This window comes from Salmo trutta, chromosome 23, assembly GCF_901001165.1.
Source record: "Salmo trutta chromosome 23, fSalTru1.1, whole genome shotgun sequence".
NCBI classification, from domain to species: domain Eukaryota; kingdom Metazoa; phylum Chordata; class Actinopteri; order Salmoniformes; family Salmonidae; genus Salmo; species Salmo trutta.
This window is the reverse complement of record NC_042979.1, coordinates 10,285,721-10,302,643: the sequence shown is the minus strand read 5'-3', so window position 1 is coordinate 10,302,643 and position 16,923 is coordinate 10,285,721. Positions and strand designations below refer to the sequence as shown.

The 16,923-nt window shown below is 43.1% G+C and overlaps 1 protein-coding gene across 3 annotated transcripts in view; it reads left to right on the top strand.

Annotated features, from left to right (window-relative positions):
* Positions 1–4,455: 4,455 nt before the first annotated feature.
* The window catches only part of LOC115159283 (serine/threonine-protein phosphatase 2B catalytic subunit gamma isoform), a 39,831-nt gene continuing 27,363 nt past the window's right edge, over positions 4,456–16,923 (top strand). For all 3 annotated transcript variants that reach the window (XM_029708855.1, XM_029708854.1, XM_029708853.1), the window contains exons 1-9: positions 4,456–5,104; positions 12,056–12,253; positions 12,330–12,454; positions 14,124–14,235; positions 14,509–14,654; positions 14,798–15,015; positions 15,128–15,222; positions 15,372–15,497; positions 15,604–15,681. In XM_029708855.1, the coding sequence (XP_029564715.1) occupies positions 5,044–5,104; positions 12,056–12,253; positions 12,330–12,454; positions 14,124–14,235; positions 14,509–14,654; positions 14,798–15,015; positions 15,128–15,222; positions 15,372–15,497; positions 15,604–15,681 (1,159 nt within the window). In that variant the 5' untranslated portion in view covers positions 4,456–5,043. The remainder of the gene's footprint in view (positions 5,105–12,055; positions 12,254–12,329; positions 12,455–14,123; positions 14,236–14,508; positions 14,655–14,797; positions 15,016–15,127; positions 15,223–15,371; positions 15,498–15,603; positions 15,682–16,923) is intronic.

Genomic DNA, 16,923 nt, shown 5'->3' with positions numbered 1-16,923 from the left:
GGTGATGTGGACACTAAGGAACTCTCAAGCTGCTCCACTACAGCCCCGTCGATGAGAATGGTGGCGTGCTCGGCCCTCCTTTTCCTGTAGTCCACAATCATCTGTTTTGTCTTGATCACGTTGAGGCAGTGGTTGTTGTCCTGGCACCACACTGCTAGGTCTCTGACCTCCTCCCTATAGGCTGTCTCATTGTTGTCGGTGATCAGGCCTAACACTGTTGTGTCGTCGGAAAACTTAATGATGGTGTTGGAGTCGTGCTTGGCCATGCAGTAATGGGTGAACAGGGAGTACAGGAGGGACCCCTGAGGGGCCCCCTTGTTGAGGGTTAGAGTGCAGATGTGTTGTTACTTACCCTTACCACCTGGGGGTGGCCCGTCAGGAAGTCCACGATCCAGTTGCAGAGGGAGGTGTTTAGTCCCAGGGTCCTTAGCTTAGTGATGAGCTTTGAGGGCACTATGGTGTTGAAATCTGAGCTGTAGTCAATTAATAGCATTCCCACATAGGTGATCATTTTGTCCAGGTGGGAAAGGGCAGTGTAGAGTGCATTAGAGATTACGTCATCTGTGGGTCTAGTGTTTCTGGGATAATGGTGTTGATTTGAGCCATGACCAGCCTTTCAAAGCACATCGTGGCTACAGATGTGAGTGCTACAGGTCGGTAGTCATTTAGGCATGCTATCTTAGTGTTCTTGGGCCCAGGGACTATGGTGGTCTGCTTGAAACATGTTGGTATTACAGACTCGGTCAGGGAAAGGATGAAAGTGTCAGTGAAGACACTTGCCAGTTGGTCAGCGCATGCTCGGAGTACACTCCCTGGTAATCCACCTGGCCCTGCGGCCTTGTGAATGCTGATCAATATCAGAAGCACACATTCTATACAATCACAGACACTCATCCCAACATTGACTGGTTATTCCACTCCCCTTGTTTTGTCATCCACCTATGTTGAGAGAAAGTAATCTAATGTATCAGAGCTGATGTTCAGGTGACGTACCATTTTGATAAATGTGTTACATTCTTTGAATCACGCACTTACTGGGGCAGCAAGACAGAAGCTCACAAGTAGAATAACCGTCATTGTAAGGCTACCTGTATGAAGGATAATCAGAATTGTATACATCAGAATTACCTGACATGCCATTTATAATGAATAAAGTGAATCTACAAAATGTTCAAAGAGTATGAATCCAGTTAGACGACTGTGTATCCTACAGTTCCAATTTGACATCTTAGTGGGCTTATATAAATGGTTCACCTATTCTGAGCTATCCAATCAGATCACTGCCCTGTTATTTGTTTAATTAGTTTCACCACAAAAACAAAGTCCCACCATCATTTAATTCAATATGAGTCACTGATCAGTTATTATGAAATTAAAGACGTCTCCCCTTGATTGTTTTTTAAATGTTTGGGGGGGGGGGGGGGGGGGTTGGGGGTTCCAATACTGCTGAATAGGAAATAACACACAGTATTGATGTATTTTCTGAGGTGAGCGTATCATAGAAAGGGTGGAGCAATGCTGTGATGGTAAAGTCTAGACTTGATTCTGGTGGGTTCAATTGTAATTTGGGATTGTGGAAAAAATAAATGAGCTTGGTTTGAAGTCCAATTCACTTTCATAATGTTTCGGGAGTTGTTACGTTTACTCCTGCTCCCCCTATCTCCGGCGCTCGACGTCGCCAGTTGTCTCATCATTACGCACACCTGCCACCATCGTTACGCACACCTGTGCCTCATGACACTCACCTGGACTCCATCACCTTCCTGATTACCGCCCCTATATCTGTCACTCCCTTTGGTTCTTTCCTCAGGGGTTATTGACTCTGTTTCATGTCTGCACCTTTTTTTTTTATATATATATATATATATATATATATATTTTTTTTTTTTTTTTTTTTTTCCCTTCTTTTTTTGTTGTCTTTTTTTAATTATTTATTTAAATTTCTAATATATATATATATATATATATATATTTTTTTTTTTATATATATACATATTTTTTTGGTCAAGTTATTATTAAATTTGCACTCCCTCTACTTGCTTCCCGACTCCCTGGCTTTAGGTGTTTCATTATAAATGTTGACATTTGGATTGGTTCATGTGGATCATGTTGATCGATTTCATAGTGATTTCTATTTTTCATTATAAACTGGTTGATTTGAGCCCAGAATGCTGATTGGCTGACAGCTGTGGTATATCAGACTGTACACCACGGGTGTGACAAAACATGTATTTTTACTGCTCTAATTACATTGGTAACCAGTTTATAATAGCAATAAGGTAGCTCAGGGGTTTGATATATGGCCAGTATACCACAGCTAATTGCTGTATTCAGTCACTCCGCATTGCATCGTGCATAAGAACAGCCCTTAGCTGTGGTATATTGGCCATATACCCCACCCCCTTTGGCATTATTGATTTTATATTGTACAAGTATACTATTCTGCTTTTATCAAACCCCTAATCATACCCCTCAAAGCCCTCATAATCCTTGACCAAGTGCTTTATGCTAAAAGGATTTAGCTAATCCTATAGAGCAGACACCATTGGATTCCCAGTAGAGCAGTGTTTCCCAATCAGGGGTACTAGGACCCCTGGGAGTACACGGCCTATCCACAGGGGCTCCTTGAGAAGACTCATGAGACCACAGGGGTACTCTGGGCAGAGCAATATGTACTTGGTGGGACAGTAACCAAAAAAGGTTGGGAACCACTGATATAGAGGAATAACTCTACATTCCCACATTCACTCCACACTGAGATGAAATACTTTAGCATTGACCTCAAATCATTAAGCTGTGAGGAGAATATATTACACTTGGTGCACACTTTATTTGTATTTTGTTTATTACATCAATCGGTGTAATCCATGATGACAGTATAGGGTTTCATCACACTGTTGTGCTGTGGTTAGTTAATCCACCATTCCTGATGAGGTTGGGGTTGCAGCTGATTGGATGTTATGGTGCCACTGAGGCATTCATATTGACTTATGTTGAGAAGACTCAAACATACTGTTGTTGATATCCAGGTAATTTAAGCAGCAAACTTATCCAGAAGAGGTAAGATATGCTATCTTCTGTATAAATTACTTTTCATATACTGTATACTTTTCACAAAATCCCAAAGGTGTATAGTAATGAACAGATAATGGTCAGTAAGTCTGTATGTCATTGTCCTTCTCACAGAACAAACGTTTCAGTGTATGTCTTACTGCTCTGGCAAGTCTAATGGATTCTGAATAATAGCTAAACACTTGAGAATTGCTATCTGTCTGATACCAGGGGACACAAGTGTATAAAATACATTTTCTGTTTATAATATTAAAGGTGGATCAACAAGAACCTGAAAAGAGTGGAAATGTTGAGGTAAGAGAACATTGCCATGTCTTCTTCTTCACACTTTAAAGCATGTCTATACTTACATGGCCAGAGTGAAGTTGAATGATCTTTTAGTGGGAGGTGGTGATGGGAAAAGTCTCGCTCGTGATTGATTTCTCATATCATTGATGATGTCTTCTCTCCCAGAGTCCAAGCCTTATTGGAGCTCCATTGGCCCAACCCACTGGCACTACAGCTACCACCCGGACCATCTACTACCCTGTGCCCAGACCAGGGACTGTCTTAAACAACCCCTACAACCCTTACTACACATACCCCAACTACTACAACCCTTACAACATGTTCAACATGTATAACTACGGCTTGAACCCTACTCCCTCTCAGTGCCTACACTCTGCCACCATTGTGACCAGCCTGCCCAAGCTAACCCGCTGGGGGGAGAGGAATAGGCCTACTCATCATCATGTGGAGGTCTCATGAGCTGTGCAGCACCTGGAGCAGATCACTTGGTACCTCTATGTGTAATTTGAGCCATTTCTCAATACAATAAAGACTTCAATCAACATCAGACATATCGTTTTTTTCGTTGTAGGGGCAAGGTGGATTTCAATTGTTTTTTAAATAGTCAAAAACTGACAGTAGAGAGCAATTTATTGCATGAGTCTGGTAAACGTCATTGTACTGAAGCCTACATCACTAGTGGCTAGCGACATCTAGTGTCCGATGAGTATATTGACTAAAACAAGTGTTCTGAGAGTTGAATTGTCTGTTGAACCAGAAGTGAAGAAAAGCAGCGAAGGAACGGTGACACAGCAGGTTAGGTATGTAGGTGCGGAATGTCCAATAGCATGTCTACCCCTATGCATAAAAACGAGTTGATACATGCAAAATGTCCAAACAGCCTTAACAGCGTGCACGAACGTACATTTTCAAGACACTTGACCAATAATATGTTGGTATTGAAAGAAAACCAGTGTGTGTGTGCGGCCTACAAGCAGACAGGTGTGTCCTGTGTCCCATAAGTGTATGTCCCGTAGTGTGTGTCCCATAAGTGTGTGTCCCAATAGTTGTGTGCCGGCATGACAATAATACTACACTACCCACAACACCATGCGTTAGACAGACACAGCCATGTTGTAGGAAATCCGTTTGTGGTGGATTACAGTAATCCGACAGCAGAGTCTGGACGATACATTTGATCACGACCAAAACCCAAACCGAGAGGCCTGGACCAAATGAGGCACAGCCAAGAACAAACAGATGAAATTAAGACATGAACTGATGCGCGGTGTGTAAACCTGAGCAAAGTGACAGTGAGATTGGCTGGAAATCGTTTCCTGGACTGGAGCGGTCGATTCATCTGACAGAAATTGACAGCAGCTGGCTAGCTAACGTTACCTCCGCAGCGCAGGGCAGAGAGACAAGGCAGGAAAAAAAAGCTTTCATTTAGTGGTTAAAGTGATCTTCCCCTTTCCCTCCCCCTCACATCTACAGCTAGCTAACTAATTTACGCTCCTGCCTAGTTGATCTGCACTGCCCTAGTCTGCAAGCCCGCTGCGGTAGAGGAAGGCTGCGGATCCAGAGGTGCTGTTCGAGCTAGCTAGCGAGCAGCACGGCTAGCTCATTTCACCAGCTAGCCTGCTAGCTACGCCGAGGAATTCACACCATTAGCTAGCTGTTTCCTGCTGGGGAAGATACACCGAGATGTCGGTGACGAAAGACCAAACGCCAACCAAACTATCCACCACGGAGCGGCCCATTAAAGGTATACTATAGTATCTCTATTAATTCAGCAAGTGGTCGCAGAGAATTTAACGTTAGCTAGCTAGTTACACGATTATTACAGCTAGTTAGTTAACTAGCAATCAAGCTAACTAATTTAGCTAACTAGCTAGTTAGGTCATTGTTGTTCACTGTTTGGCTTGTTTGGCGCAAGTGGGATAATATGGCATCTGTTTATTTCCTAGCATCCCTTGCTAGCTTGTTAGCCTGCAGTACTAGTAGGAGGACATGACATGTCATGATAGAATGTCAAGCAGCTAGCTAGTAAATATTTGACACCAAATAACTTAGATTTGGCCGTCAATCTTGGACTAACAAACTAGGTAGTAAACTGTTTTTGAGCCTCCTAGTCCTAGCTTGATTCTATTTTTGTTGAATCTGACTGAATTTAAATATATCTGGTTCAATAGACGTGTGTGTGTGTGTGTGTGTGTGTGTGTGTGTGTGTGTGAGAGAGAGAGAGAAAAAGAGTGTGTGTGATGGTCTACACACACACACACACACACATACGGTTCCTGCGGCATATGCTGAATGACTGTCTGTGGACTGAGTGCCATAGAGCGGGTCTTTTTGATTTACAGCCTGGGTGGCTTATTAGGAGAGGGGGGGGTGATTTGCTTTGCTACCAAATTGCAGCATTTGCTTTTGAAGTATCTGCTTCTATTTGTAATGGACTTGAATGGTACAGCATGCAAATGGCAGGCCTAACAGTGCATAGCTACTGCTCTGTCTCAACTGTAACAGGTAGCAGGTACTGCGTGTAGCCTGATCTAACCCTGATCTATATTATGAAAATAACAGCAGGACTCATGGACTTTGGGCTAGGCCACAGGGACTGACGAGGAGTAAGTAGTGACCTCTGGCTTTATGACAATGTCCTTTGTTGTGGACCGAGAGAGAGAGAGTGTGAGTGAGTGATAGGCTCCGTGGGTAAATGGTGCTTAGGAGCATGAAGATGATGTCATTATACCTGCATCTCTCAGACGCTGCCAGGCTAACCATCATCCTACAGAAAGCACTAGGCTGTATACGATCACATTGCTAGCCCTCACACACTCATACATAGGTATATAGCATGACTCTGACATGACCACTGACCTCCCTGGCTGTGACTGACCAAGATGCTCCCTCCGCTGATAAGACCGTTCTACCTCCATTCTTGCTTCTTGCTCCCTTATCTTTTGATTTTGTTGTATTTCGTCTTATTAATTGAAATGCTTTTCTTGTATGTTTTAGTCTACTCTAATTCAGCTTTTAGCTGGCATAGTACACATTCAATTACATTTCAAAAATATTCTTTAAATTATATACACACACAATGTAACTTGTGTAAATCAAAATCTGCTTAATCTGATGTTACCTGTAGTTTTAAATGTATTTTTATAGCATTTAAAATAGAAAGTTGGCAGAACACATCTCTCATGCTAATATTTGGATTAGTGGCAGACCGTTGTTTGTCCAAATAATGCAGCCTATGCCTTTAAATGTTTCTGGTACAACGCGAGCATGCATTTTAAAAGAATTGGCTGCGATCAATAATCCGTTTTGGTCAGAGGTGTGTGTGGGCGTCTGTGTGGGTGGGTTGTCAATGCTCTGTGAGGGTTGACGTTTTGACCTTTTGGCTTATTTACCGATGGTAACCTGATCAGGCCAGCCAGCTGCATCGCTCTGCCTGTGTAACGACTATGTCTTCATACATGCATGTATGGATATGGTCCCTGATGCAGGTCCCAGGGAAGAACTCTATCATATACAGTAGCTATGCCCGGGACTAGAGTGTGTTTAGTGTGGAGTCACTCTGGATAAGATGAACCAGTATTCAGTGTATGGGTTAGATATGATGAACTAGTTTAGTGTGACATGATTGGCTCAGTCTGTCTGTGTGACCTGCTTCTGTTTGGAAGTTTTACACTAACTAGATCACTCGGCCGAGAAAGGCGACAGAGATCTATAGCCAGACCGAAGGGAATAAATATTTGTACAATTTTCATAGCGGAAATTATGGATGCAATACCTGGCCCCATGCCGACGATAACATAAAAGACTGGGTTCTAATGAATGAATGGTAGATTATTAATGTGGTTAGGACTTAACACTTAATATAGCCCCGAGACAGAGAGGAGAGACACAGATAGAGATGGTTATTTGCCAGTCAAACCTGCTCTTCCTGATAAAATAACTAGTCCTAATGCAAATGTGACGCTCTATTCTTACCCACTGACTCAGCCATGCAGTACACCCATAAATGCTCTCTCTTTCTCTAGAGCCAACACCTCTTTATGTGAAAGGATGGACACCCTGAAGTCTCCAGAGGGTGTGTCCTGGGGTTCAATTGACCAATAGATACATTAGGGGGTGGGTCCTGGGGTCAATTGACCAACAGATGCTTGAGGGTGTTTAATGCACCAATTATTTACAGTATTTAGCAAGTTAGTGTTAGTAGTAGAGGTCGACTGATTATGATTTTTCAACGCCGATAATGATTATTGGAGGACCAAAAAAAGACGATACCGATTAATCTGCCATTTTTTTTTATATATATATATACACTGGTCAAAAAAATAAAGGGAACACTTAAACAACACATCCTAGATCTGAATGAAAGAAATAATCTTATTAAATACTTTTTTCTTTACATAGTTGAATGCGCTGACAACAAAATCACACAAAAATAATCAATGGAAATCCAATTTATCAACCCATGGAGGTCTGGATTTGGAGTCACACTCAAAATTAAAGTGGAAAACCACAATACAGGCTGATCCAACTTTGATGCAATGTCCTTAAAACAAGTCAAAATGAGGCTCAGTAGTGTGTGTGTAGTGTGTGTGTGGCCTCCACGTGCCTGTATGACCTCCTACAATGCCTGGGCATGCTCCTGATGAGGTGGCGGATGGTCTCCTGAGGGATCTCCTCCCAGACCTGGACTAAAGCATCCGCCAACTCCTGGACAGTCTGTGGTGCAATGTGGCGTTGGTGGATCGAGCGAGACATGATGTCCCAGATGTGCTCAATTGGATTCAGGTCTGGGGAACGGGCGGGCCAGTCCATAGCATCAATGCCTTCCTCTTGCAGGAACTGCTGACACACTCCAGCCACATGAGGTCTAGCATTGTCTTGCATTAGGAGGAACCCAGGGCCAACCGCACCAGCATATGGTCTCACAAGGGGTCTGAGGATCTCATATTGGTACCTAATGGCAGTCAGGCTACCTCTGGCAAGCACATGGAGGGCTGTGCGGCCCCCCAAACAAGTTTGACCCACCGCCAAACTGGTCATGCTGGAGGATGTTGCAGGCAGCAGAACGTTCTCCACGGCGTCTCCAGACTCTGTCACGTCTGTCACGTGCTCAGTGTGAACCTGCTTTCATCTGTGAAGAGCACAGGGCGCCAGTGGCAAATTTGCCAATCTTGGTGTTCTCTGGCAAATGCCAAACGTCCTGCACGGTGTTGGGCTGTAAGCACAACCCCCACCTGTGGACGTGGGGCCCTCATACCACCCTCATGGAGTCTGTTTCTGACCGTTTGAGCAGACACATGCACATTTGTGGCCTGCTGGAGGTCATTTTGCAGTGCTCTGGCAGTGCTTCTCCTGCTCCTCCTTGCACAAAAGTGGAGGTAGCGGTCATGCTGCTGGGTTGTTGCCCTCCTACGGCCTCCTCCACGTCTCCTGATGTACTGGCCTGTCTCCTGGTAGCGCCTCCATGCTCTGGACACTACGCTGACAGACACAGCAAACCTTCTTGCCACAGCTCGCATTGATGTGCCATCCTGGATGAGCTGCACTACCTGAGCCACTTGTGTGGGTTGTAGACTCCATCTCATGCTACCACTAGAGTGAAAGCACCGCCAGCATTCAAAAGTGACCAAAACATCAGCCAGGAAGCATTGGAACTGAGAAGTGGTCTGTGGTCCCCACCTGCAGAACCACTCCTTTATTGAGGGTGTCTTGCTAATTGCCTATAATTTCCACCTGTTGTCTATTCCATTTGCACAACAGCATGTGAAATTTATTGTCAATCAGTGTTGCTTCCTAAGTGGACAGTTTGATTTCACAGAAGTGTGATTGACTTGGAGATACATTGTGTTGTTTAAGTGTTCCCTTTATTTTTTTGAGCAGTGTATATAAAAAAAATATATATTTGTAATAATGACAATTACAGCAATACTGAATGAAGAAGGAACACTTTTATTTTAACTTAATATAATACATAATCTATTTAGTCTCAAATAAATAATGAAACATGTTAAATTTGGTTTAAATAATGCAAAAACACAGTGTTGGAGAAGAAAGTAAAAGTGCAATATGTGCCATGTAAAAAAGCTAATGTTTAAATTCCTTGCTCAGAACATGAGAACATATCAACGCTGGTGGTTCCATATTCCCAGTTAAGAAGTTTTAGGTTGTAGTTATTATAGGAGTTATGACGCGTCAACTATTTCTCTCTATACCATTTGTATTTCATATACTTTTTGACTATTGTATGTTCTTATAGGCACTTTAGTATTGCCTGCCTAATCTCGGGAGTTGATAGGTTTGAAGTCAAAAACAGCGCTGTGCCTCAAGCATTGCTAAGAGCTGCTGGCAAATGCAGGAAAGTGCTGTTTGAATGACGAGCCTGCTGCTGCCTACCATCGCTCAGACTGCTCTATCAAATATCAAATCATAGACTAAATTATAATATAATAAGCACAGAAATACGAGCCTTTGGTCATTAATATGGTCAAATCCGGAAACTATAATTTCGAAAACAAAACATTTATTCTTTCAGTAAAATACGGAAACGTTGCGTATTTTATCGAACGGGTGGCAACCCTAAGTCTAAATATTGCTGTTACATTGCACAACCTTTAATGTTATGTCATAATTATGTAATATTCTGGCAAATTAGTTCATAGTTAGCAACGAGCCAGACGGCCCAAACGGTTGCATATACCCTGACTCTGCTTGCACTGAACGCAAGAGAAGTGACACAATTTCCCTAGTTAATATTGCCTGTTAACATGAATTTCTTTTAACTAAATATACAGGTTTTAAAAAAGATACTTCTGTGTATTGATTTTAAGAAAGGCATTGATGTTTATGGTTAGGTACATTTGTGCAAAGATTGTGCTTTTATCGGCAATGCGCTTTTGTTAAATCATTTCCCGTTTGGCGAAGATGAAGTAGGCTGTGATTCGATGATAAATTAACAGGCACCGCATTGATTACAGTTAAAGTCGGAAGTTTACATACACTTAGGTTGGAGTCATTAAAACTCGTTTTTCAACCACTCCACAAATTTCTTGTTAACAAACTATAGTTTTGGCAAGTCAATTAGGACATCTACTTTGTGCATGACACAATATTTCCAACAATTGTTTCCAGACAGATGATTTCACTTATAATTCACTATCACAATTCCAGTGGGTCAGAAGTTTACATACACTAAGTTGACTGTGCCTTTAAACAGCTTGGAAAATCACAGAAAATGATGCCATGGCTTTAGAAGCTTCTGATAGGCTAATTGACATCATTTGAGTCAATTGGAGGTGTACCTGTGGATGTATTTCAAGGTCTACCTTCAAACTCAGTGCCTCTTTGCTTGACATCATGGGAAAATCAAATGAAATCAGCCAAGACCTCAGAAACAAAATTGTAGACCTCCACAAGTCTGGTTCATCCTTGAGAGCAATTTCCAAATGCCTGAAGGTACCGCATTCATCTGTACAAACGATAGTACAGAAGTATAAACACCATGGGACCACGCAGCCGTCATACCGCTCAGGAAGGAGACGCATTGTCTCCTAGAGATGAACGTACTTTGGTGCGAAAAGTGCAAATCAATCCCAGAACAACAGCAAAGGACCTTGAGAAGATGCTGGAGGAAACGGGTACAAAAGTTTCTATATCCACAGTAAAACGAGTTGTATATCGACATAACCTGAAGGCCGCTCAGCAAGGAAGAAGCCACTGCTCCAAAACTGCCATTAAAAAAAACAGACTACAGTTTGCAACTGCACATGGGACAAAGATTGTACTTTTTGGAGAAATGTCCTCTGGTCTGATGAAACAAAAATAGGACTCAGTTACACCAGCTCTGTCTGGAGGAATGGGCCAAAATTCACCCAAATTATTGTGGGAAGCTTGTGGAAGGCTACCCAAAATATTTGACCCAAGTTAAACAATTTAAAGGCAATGCTACCAAATACTAATTGAGAGTATGTACAATTCTGACCCATTGGGAATGTGATGAAAGAAATAAAAAAGCTGAAAGAAATAATTCTCTCTACTATTATTCTGACATGTCACATTCATAAAATAAAGTGGTGATCCAAACTGACCTAAGACAGGGAATTTTTTACTATGATTAAATGTCAGGAATTGTGAAAATCTGAGTTTAAATGTATTTGGCTGAGGTGTATGTAAACTTCCGACTTCAACTGTATATGCAACGCAGGACAAGCTATTTAACCTAGTAATATCATCAAGCATGTGTAGTTTGATTGTTTTTTTATAAGATAAGTTTAATGCTTGCTAGCAACTTACCTTGGCTCCTTGCAGCCACAAGGTCCTTTTGACGCTTCACTCGCGTAACAAGTGGTCAGCCTGCCACGCAGTTTCCTTGCGGATTGCAACGTAATCGGCCATAATCGGCACCCAAAAAGGCCGATTTTAAAAAGGAAAAAAAATGTTTTTTATGAAAACTTGAAATCGGCCCTAATTAATCAGCCCTGCCGATTAATCGGTCGACCTTTAGTTAGTAGTGTGTATTCGGTTAATCCAGGCTGCATCACATCCGGCTGTGATTGGGAGTCCCATAGGGCAGCGCACAATTAGCCCAGCATCGTCCGGGTTTGGCCGGGGTAGGCCGCCATTGTAAATAAGAATTTGTTCTTAACTGACTTGCCTAGTTAAATAAATAAATAACAAATGTTGTTTTATTGTGTTGTAGCGGTGCCCTACCCCCCTGGTTCCAGGCTGACTGTAAAGGACCTGTATGTAGATGGGAAGCCCAGTGTTGAGGTACTGAAGAGCCATCTGGTTAAGGAGGGCCGCCTTGAGGAGGAAGCAGCTCTACGCATCATCACTGATGGAGCCAACATCCTGCGACAAGAGAAATGCATGCTGGAGGTGGAAGCACCTATTACAGGTAACCTCTGACCTCTAATTAACCCCTAACATATTCAGACAGACAGACCTCTAACGTGTGTGTGTGTGTGTTGCAGTGTGTGGGGATGTCCATGGCCAGTTCTTTGACCTGATGAAGCTGTTTGAGGTGGGCGGCTCACCCAACAGCACCCGCTACCTGTTCCTGGGGGACTATGTTGATCGAGGGTACTTCAGCATCGAGGTCAGTGTGTGTTTCAGCATCTGCTGTTTCATCTGACATTTGGAGTCATGGCCTGTTACACAGCCTTGAGTCGCAGGGCTTAGGAGCACATCTTTAAATAGACAGGAAGCACACTACCCAGTACCACTGCCCTCCCCCACACAGACAAACAGAAACACACACTACACTCCCTAACCCAACACACACTGTTGGGTTTTGTGTCCCACTTTAAAAATATTGTGGGAAGGCTGTGAATAGCATGTATTCTAATTAATTAAAGAGATACTCCGGTACTTTTGTAGTTCTGAAAGTAGCACTGTAGAGCCAGTAGTTGTGAAAGTAGCGCTTTAGAGACAAGTGGTCCCTGAAAATCCCATACTACGTCACATAGTGTATGTGAAGATATGTGCCCCATGTCATTGCTCTCCTTCTTTCTGCTGTGTGTGTATCTTGCTAGCTCTCAATCAAATGGCAAGGAACTGAATCTCATTGCCTAGAACTTGAATTGCTAGGAGCCTGGCGCACGGGGGGGAAATGTGGGAAAAGTTGGCCTATCCTAGCTGTGGTGATCATCGCTAACGCTAGCATCATGATAGGAATCATAGCTGAAGCTAGCAAAAAAAAATAATAATAATTGCTGAAGCTAGCATCATGATAGGAATCATAGCTGAAGCTAGCATCATGATAGGAATCGTAGCTGAAGCTAGCATCATGATAGGAATTGTTGCTGAAGCTAGCATCATGATAGGAATCGTAGCTGAAGCTAGCATCATGATAGGAATCATAGCTGAAGCTAGCATCATGATAGGAATTGTAGCTGAAGCTAGCATCATGATAGGAATCGTAGCTGAAGCTAGCATCATGATAGGAGTCGCAGCTGAAGCTAGCGTCAGGATAGGAGTCGCAGCTGAAGCTAGCGTCAGGATAGGAGTCGCAGCTGAAGCTAGCGTCAGGATAGGAGTCGCAGCTGAAGCTAGCGTCAGGATAGGAGTCGCAGCTGAAGCTAGCGTCAGGATAGGAGTCGCAGCTAACGCTAGCGTCATGATAGGAATCGTAGCTGAAGCTAGCATCATGATAGGAATCGTAGCTGAAGCTAGCATCATGATAGGAATCGTAGCTGAAGCTAGCATCATGATAGGAATCGTAGCTGAAGCTAGCATCATGATAGGAATCGCAGCTGAAGCTAGCGTCAGGATAGGAGTCGCAGCTAACGCTAGCGTCAGTATAGGAATCGCAGCTAACGCTAGCGTCAGGATAGGAGTCGTAGCCAACGCTAGCGTCATGATAGGAGTCGTAGCCAACGCTAGCGTCAGGATAGGAATCGTAGCCAACGTTAGCGTCACGATAGGAATCGTAGCCAACGTTAGCGTCACGATAGAAATCGTAGCCAACGTTAGCGTCACGATAGGAATCGTAGCCAACGTTAGCGTCACGATAGGAATCGTAGCCAACGTTAGCGTCACGATAGGAATCGTAGCCAACGTTAGCGTCACGATAGGAATCGTAGCCAACGTTAGCGTCACGATCGGAATCGTAGCCAACGTTAGCGTCACGATAGGAATCGTAGCCAACGTTAGCGTCACGATAGGAATCGTAGCTAGCTATCGTTAGCATTTTAGCTATGATTCTTATTATGATACTAACGTTAGCATCATGAGAGGGATCTCACACACACTCTTTCTATCTTCAGTGTGTGTTGTTCCTGTGGACTCTGAAGATCAACCACCCCACCACTCTGTTCCTACTCAGAGGAAACCATGAGTGCCGACATCTCACAGAGTACTTCACCTTTAAACAAGAGTGTGAGTGGTCCTTGTGTATTTAGTGTGAGTGGTCCTTGTGTATTTAGTGTGTGCGCCTGTGTGTGTGTGTGTGTGTGTGTGTGTGTGTGTGTGTGTGTGTGTGTGTGTGTGTGTGTGTGTGTGTGTGTGTGTGTGTGTGTGTGTGTGTGTGTGTGTGTGTGTGTGTGTGTGTGTGTGTGTGTGTGTGTGTGTGTGTGCACCTGTGTGGGTGTGCCTATGTGTGGGTGGGTGCATGGGTGGAATAGTAATAATGTCCTCTTTGTTGTGTTCTAGGTAAGATAAAGTACTCTGAGCGTGTGTATGATGCGTGTATGGAGGCGTTTGACTGCCTTCCCTTGGCTGCTCTCCTCAACCAGCAGTTCCTATGTGTCCACGGAGGCCTGAGCCCTGAAATCACCTGCCTGGATGACATACGCAAGGTATGACCCCTGACCTCTAATCCCTGACCTGCTCTGGGTTAACGTAATCATTTTAATTGGTTTAGCTGGCTATGTTAAGTGTTTTAACTGTGTTTAATTGGGAAACCCTGTAGATCAACTTTGTTTAACTCTGTGTTGACCAGCTGGATCGGTTTAAGGAGCCCCCTGCATTCGGACCCATGTGTGACCTGCTGTGGTCGGACCCTGGAGAAGACTACGGCTCTGAGAAGACCCAGGAACACTTTGCTCATAACTCTGTTAGAGGCTGCTCCTACTTCTACAGTTACCCAGCAGTATGTGACTTTCTGATGAACAATAATCTGCTGTCAGTAATAAGAGCACATGAAGCCCAGGACGCTGGGTGAGTATTATCCATAATATGACGCATGAATAATAATAATATTAATAGTAGTAGTAGTATAATACTGTTTCGTGATATAAAGAGTGTATTTCCTGTTTAATGTGTATTTCAGGTATAGAATGTACAGGAAAAGCCAGACGACAGGTTTTCCTTCTCTGATCACGATCTTCTCTGCTCCGAATTACCTGGACGTGTACAACAACAAAGGTAAACAAATTACCAAGGCCACACTCCATTTCAAACCACGACAACAGGGAAGAAACCATGACAACAAGGTAGAAACCATGACAACGGGATAGAAACCATGGCAACACAGGGTAGATAGATTATGTATATATGTGTGTGTGTCCTTGTAGCGGCAGTGCTGAAGTATGAGAACAACGTGATGAACATCAGGCAGTTCAACTGCTCCCCCCACCCCTACTGGCTGCCCAACTTCATGGACGTCTTCACCTGGTCTCTGCCCTTTGTAGGCGAGAAAGGTGAGTGTGTGTGTGATAACTTCGGGCTCCATGTTACCTTTGCAAAACTGACCTGTGAGATGATGATGTGTGTGTGTGTGGTAACCGTGTGTGTGTGTTCCTACAGTGACAGAGATGCTGGTTAACGTGCTCAACATCTGCTCTGACGACGAGCTCATGTCTGAAGGAGACGACACCTGCGAGGGTAAAAAAAAGAACTTTTTTTTTATATTGACTTTCAATGTAAGCAAATGATGAGGAGAGGCTGAAATAGCAGCATTTTGTTTCTTCAAGGAGGAACTGAAACTTAGGGAAGTGAAGTTGTTTTTGACTGAAGTGCATTATTGCTCATCACAGAGCAGCAGTAGATGTGAAGGTAAATAGACAGATATAAAGGGTTGTTAAAACAAAGATCTGTATATAATGACTAGGGATGGGGGTTTGAAATAATTTCACTATTGGAATAGTATCATGCATTTTTTTAGCCGGATATTCGAAATACATGTGACTCTTCTAACCTGAGCACTGCTGCGTGAGGGATAAAGGCTGCCACGCTATCGCTTCAGCTGCAGATGGGCCGGTTTGTAATTTATGAGATGGGAACGAACAGACGGGGGAGGAGAGAACAACTCTACTACAGCCTAGACTATCTAACTTGTAGCAGCCACAATGTTATTTATGATCCCATATAACAGTGCCTGTCTTGACTGGAGTAGCCTAGAGAAGCTAGCTAGTTGAGGCCACATGCTGTACTTTCTCCCAAACCCCATTCAGATAAACAACAGCCTACCTATTGGTTGCTCGTTGTAGCCTACTCCTTCTCAGTTCTGTAACTTTTAATTCTGTAATTTCATCCATTTTGCATTGCTTTAGTAAACTCTCACTCCACTTGCTACACGCTGAGCCAATTTTCCCCCTTGATTGGCCAACAAAAACAAGTTACACACATGAAGGCTACTGGTCATCTGTCAGTATTTTTATGGGGCGCACCGTGCACATTGTAAAAACTAAGTTGAAAACTTTGTTGTTTTATGAAATTAATCATTTGAAATGTCATGGTATATTCTTGTATGCAACTATGTCACATGAATATTGCGTTTATTTTTATTAGAAAAAGCCTTTTCGGGTATAAAATAGGCCTATCATTGTTTTCTCGCTAAAATGTATACTCTCACAAGTATTCGAATACTGGCATCCGTTCAAATATTCAAAGAACCGTACACATCCCTAAAATTGACGAGATGCTCATCTTGCCACCCTTGAGTTGTTGTCTCAAAGGCAGGAAGGCAGGCAACAAGCTTAGGTGCAAGATAAGGCCATAGAACCACATTGGGTTATTTTGGACAGATTTTGGCGAAAAGTGAAACCTCTTGCTTCGCCTCTTCCTCTTGTTAAAAGTATCAATTATAAGTTTGAAACTGAAGGTCTGCTTTTAAAGAGCAACTGC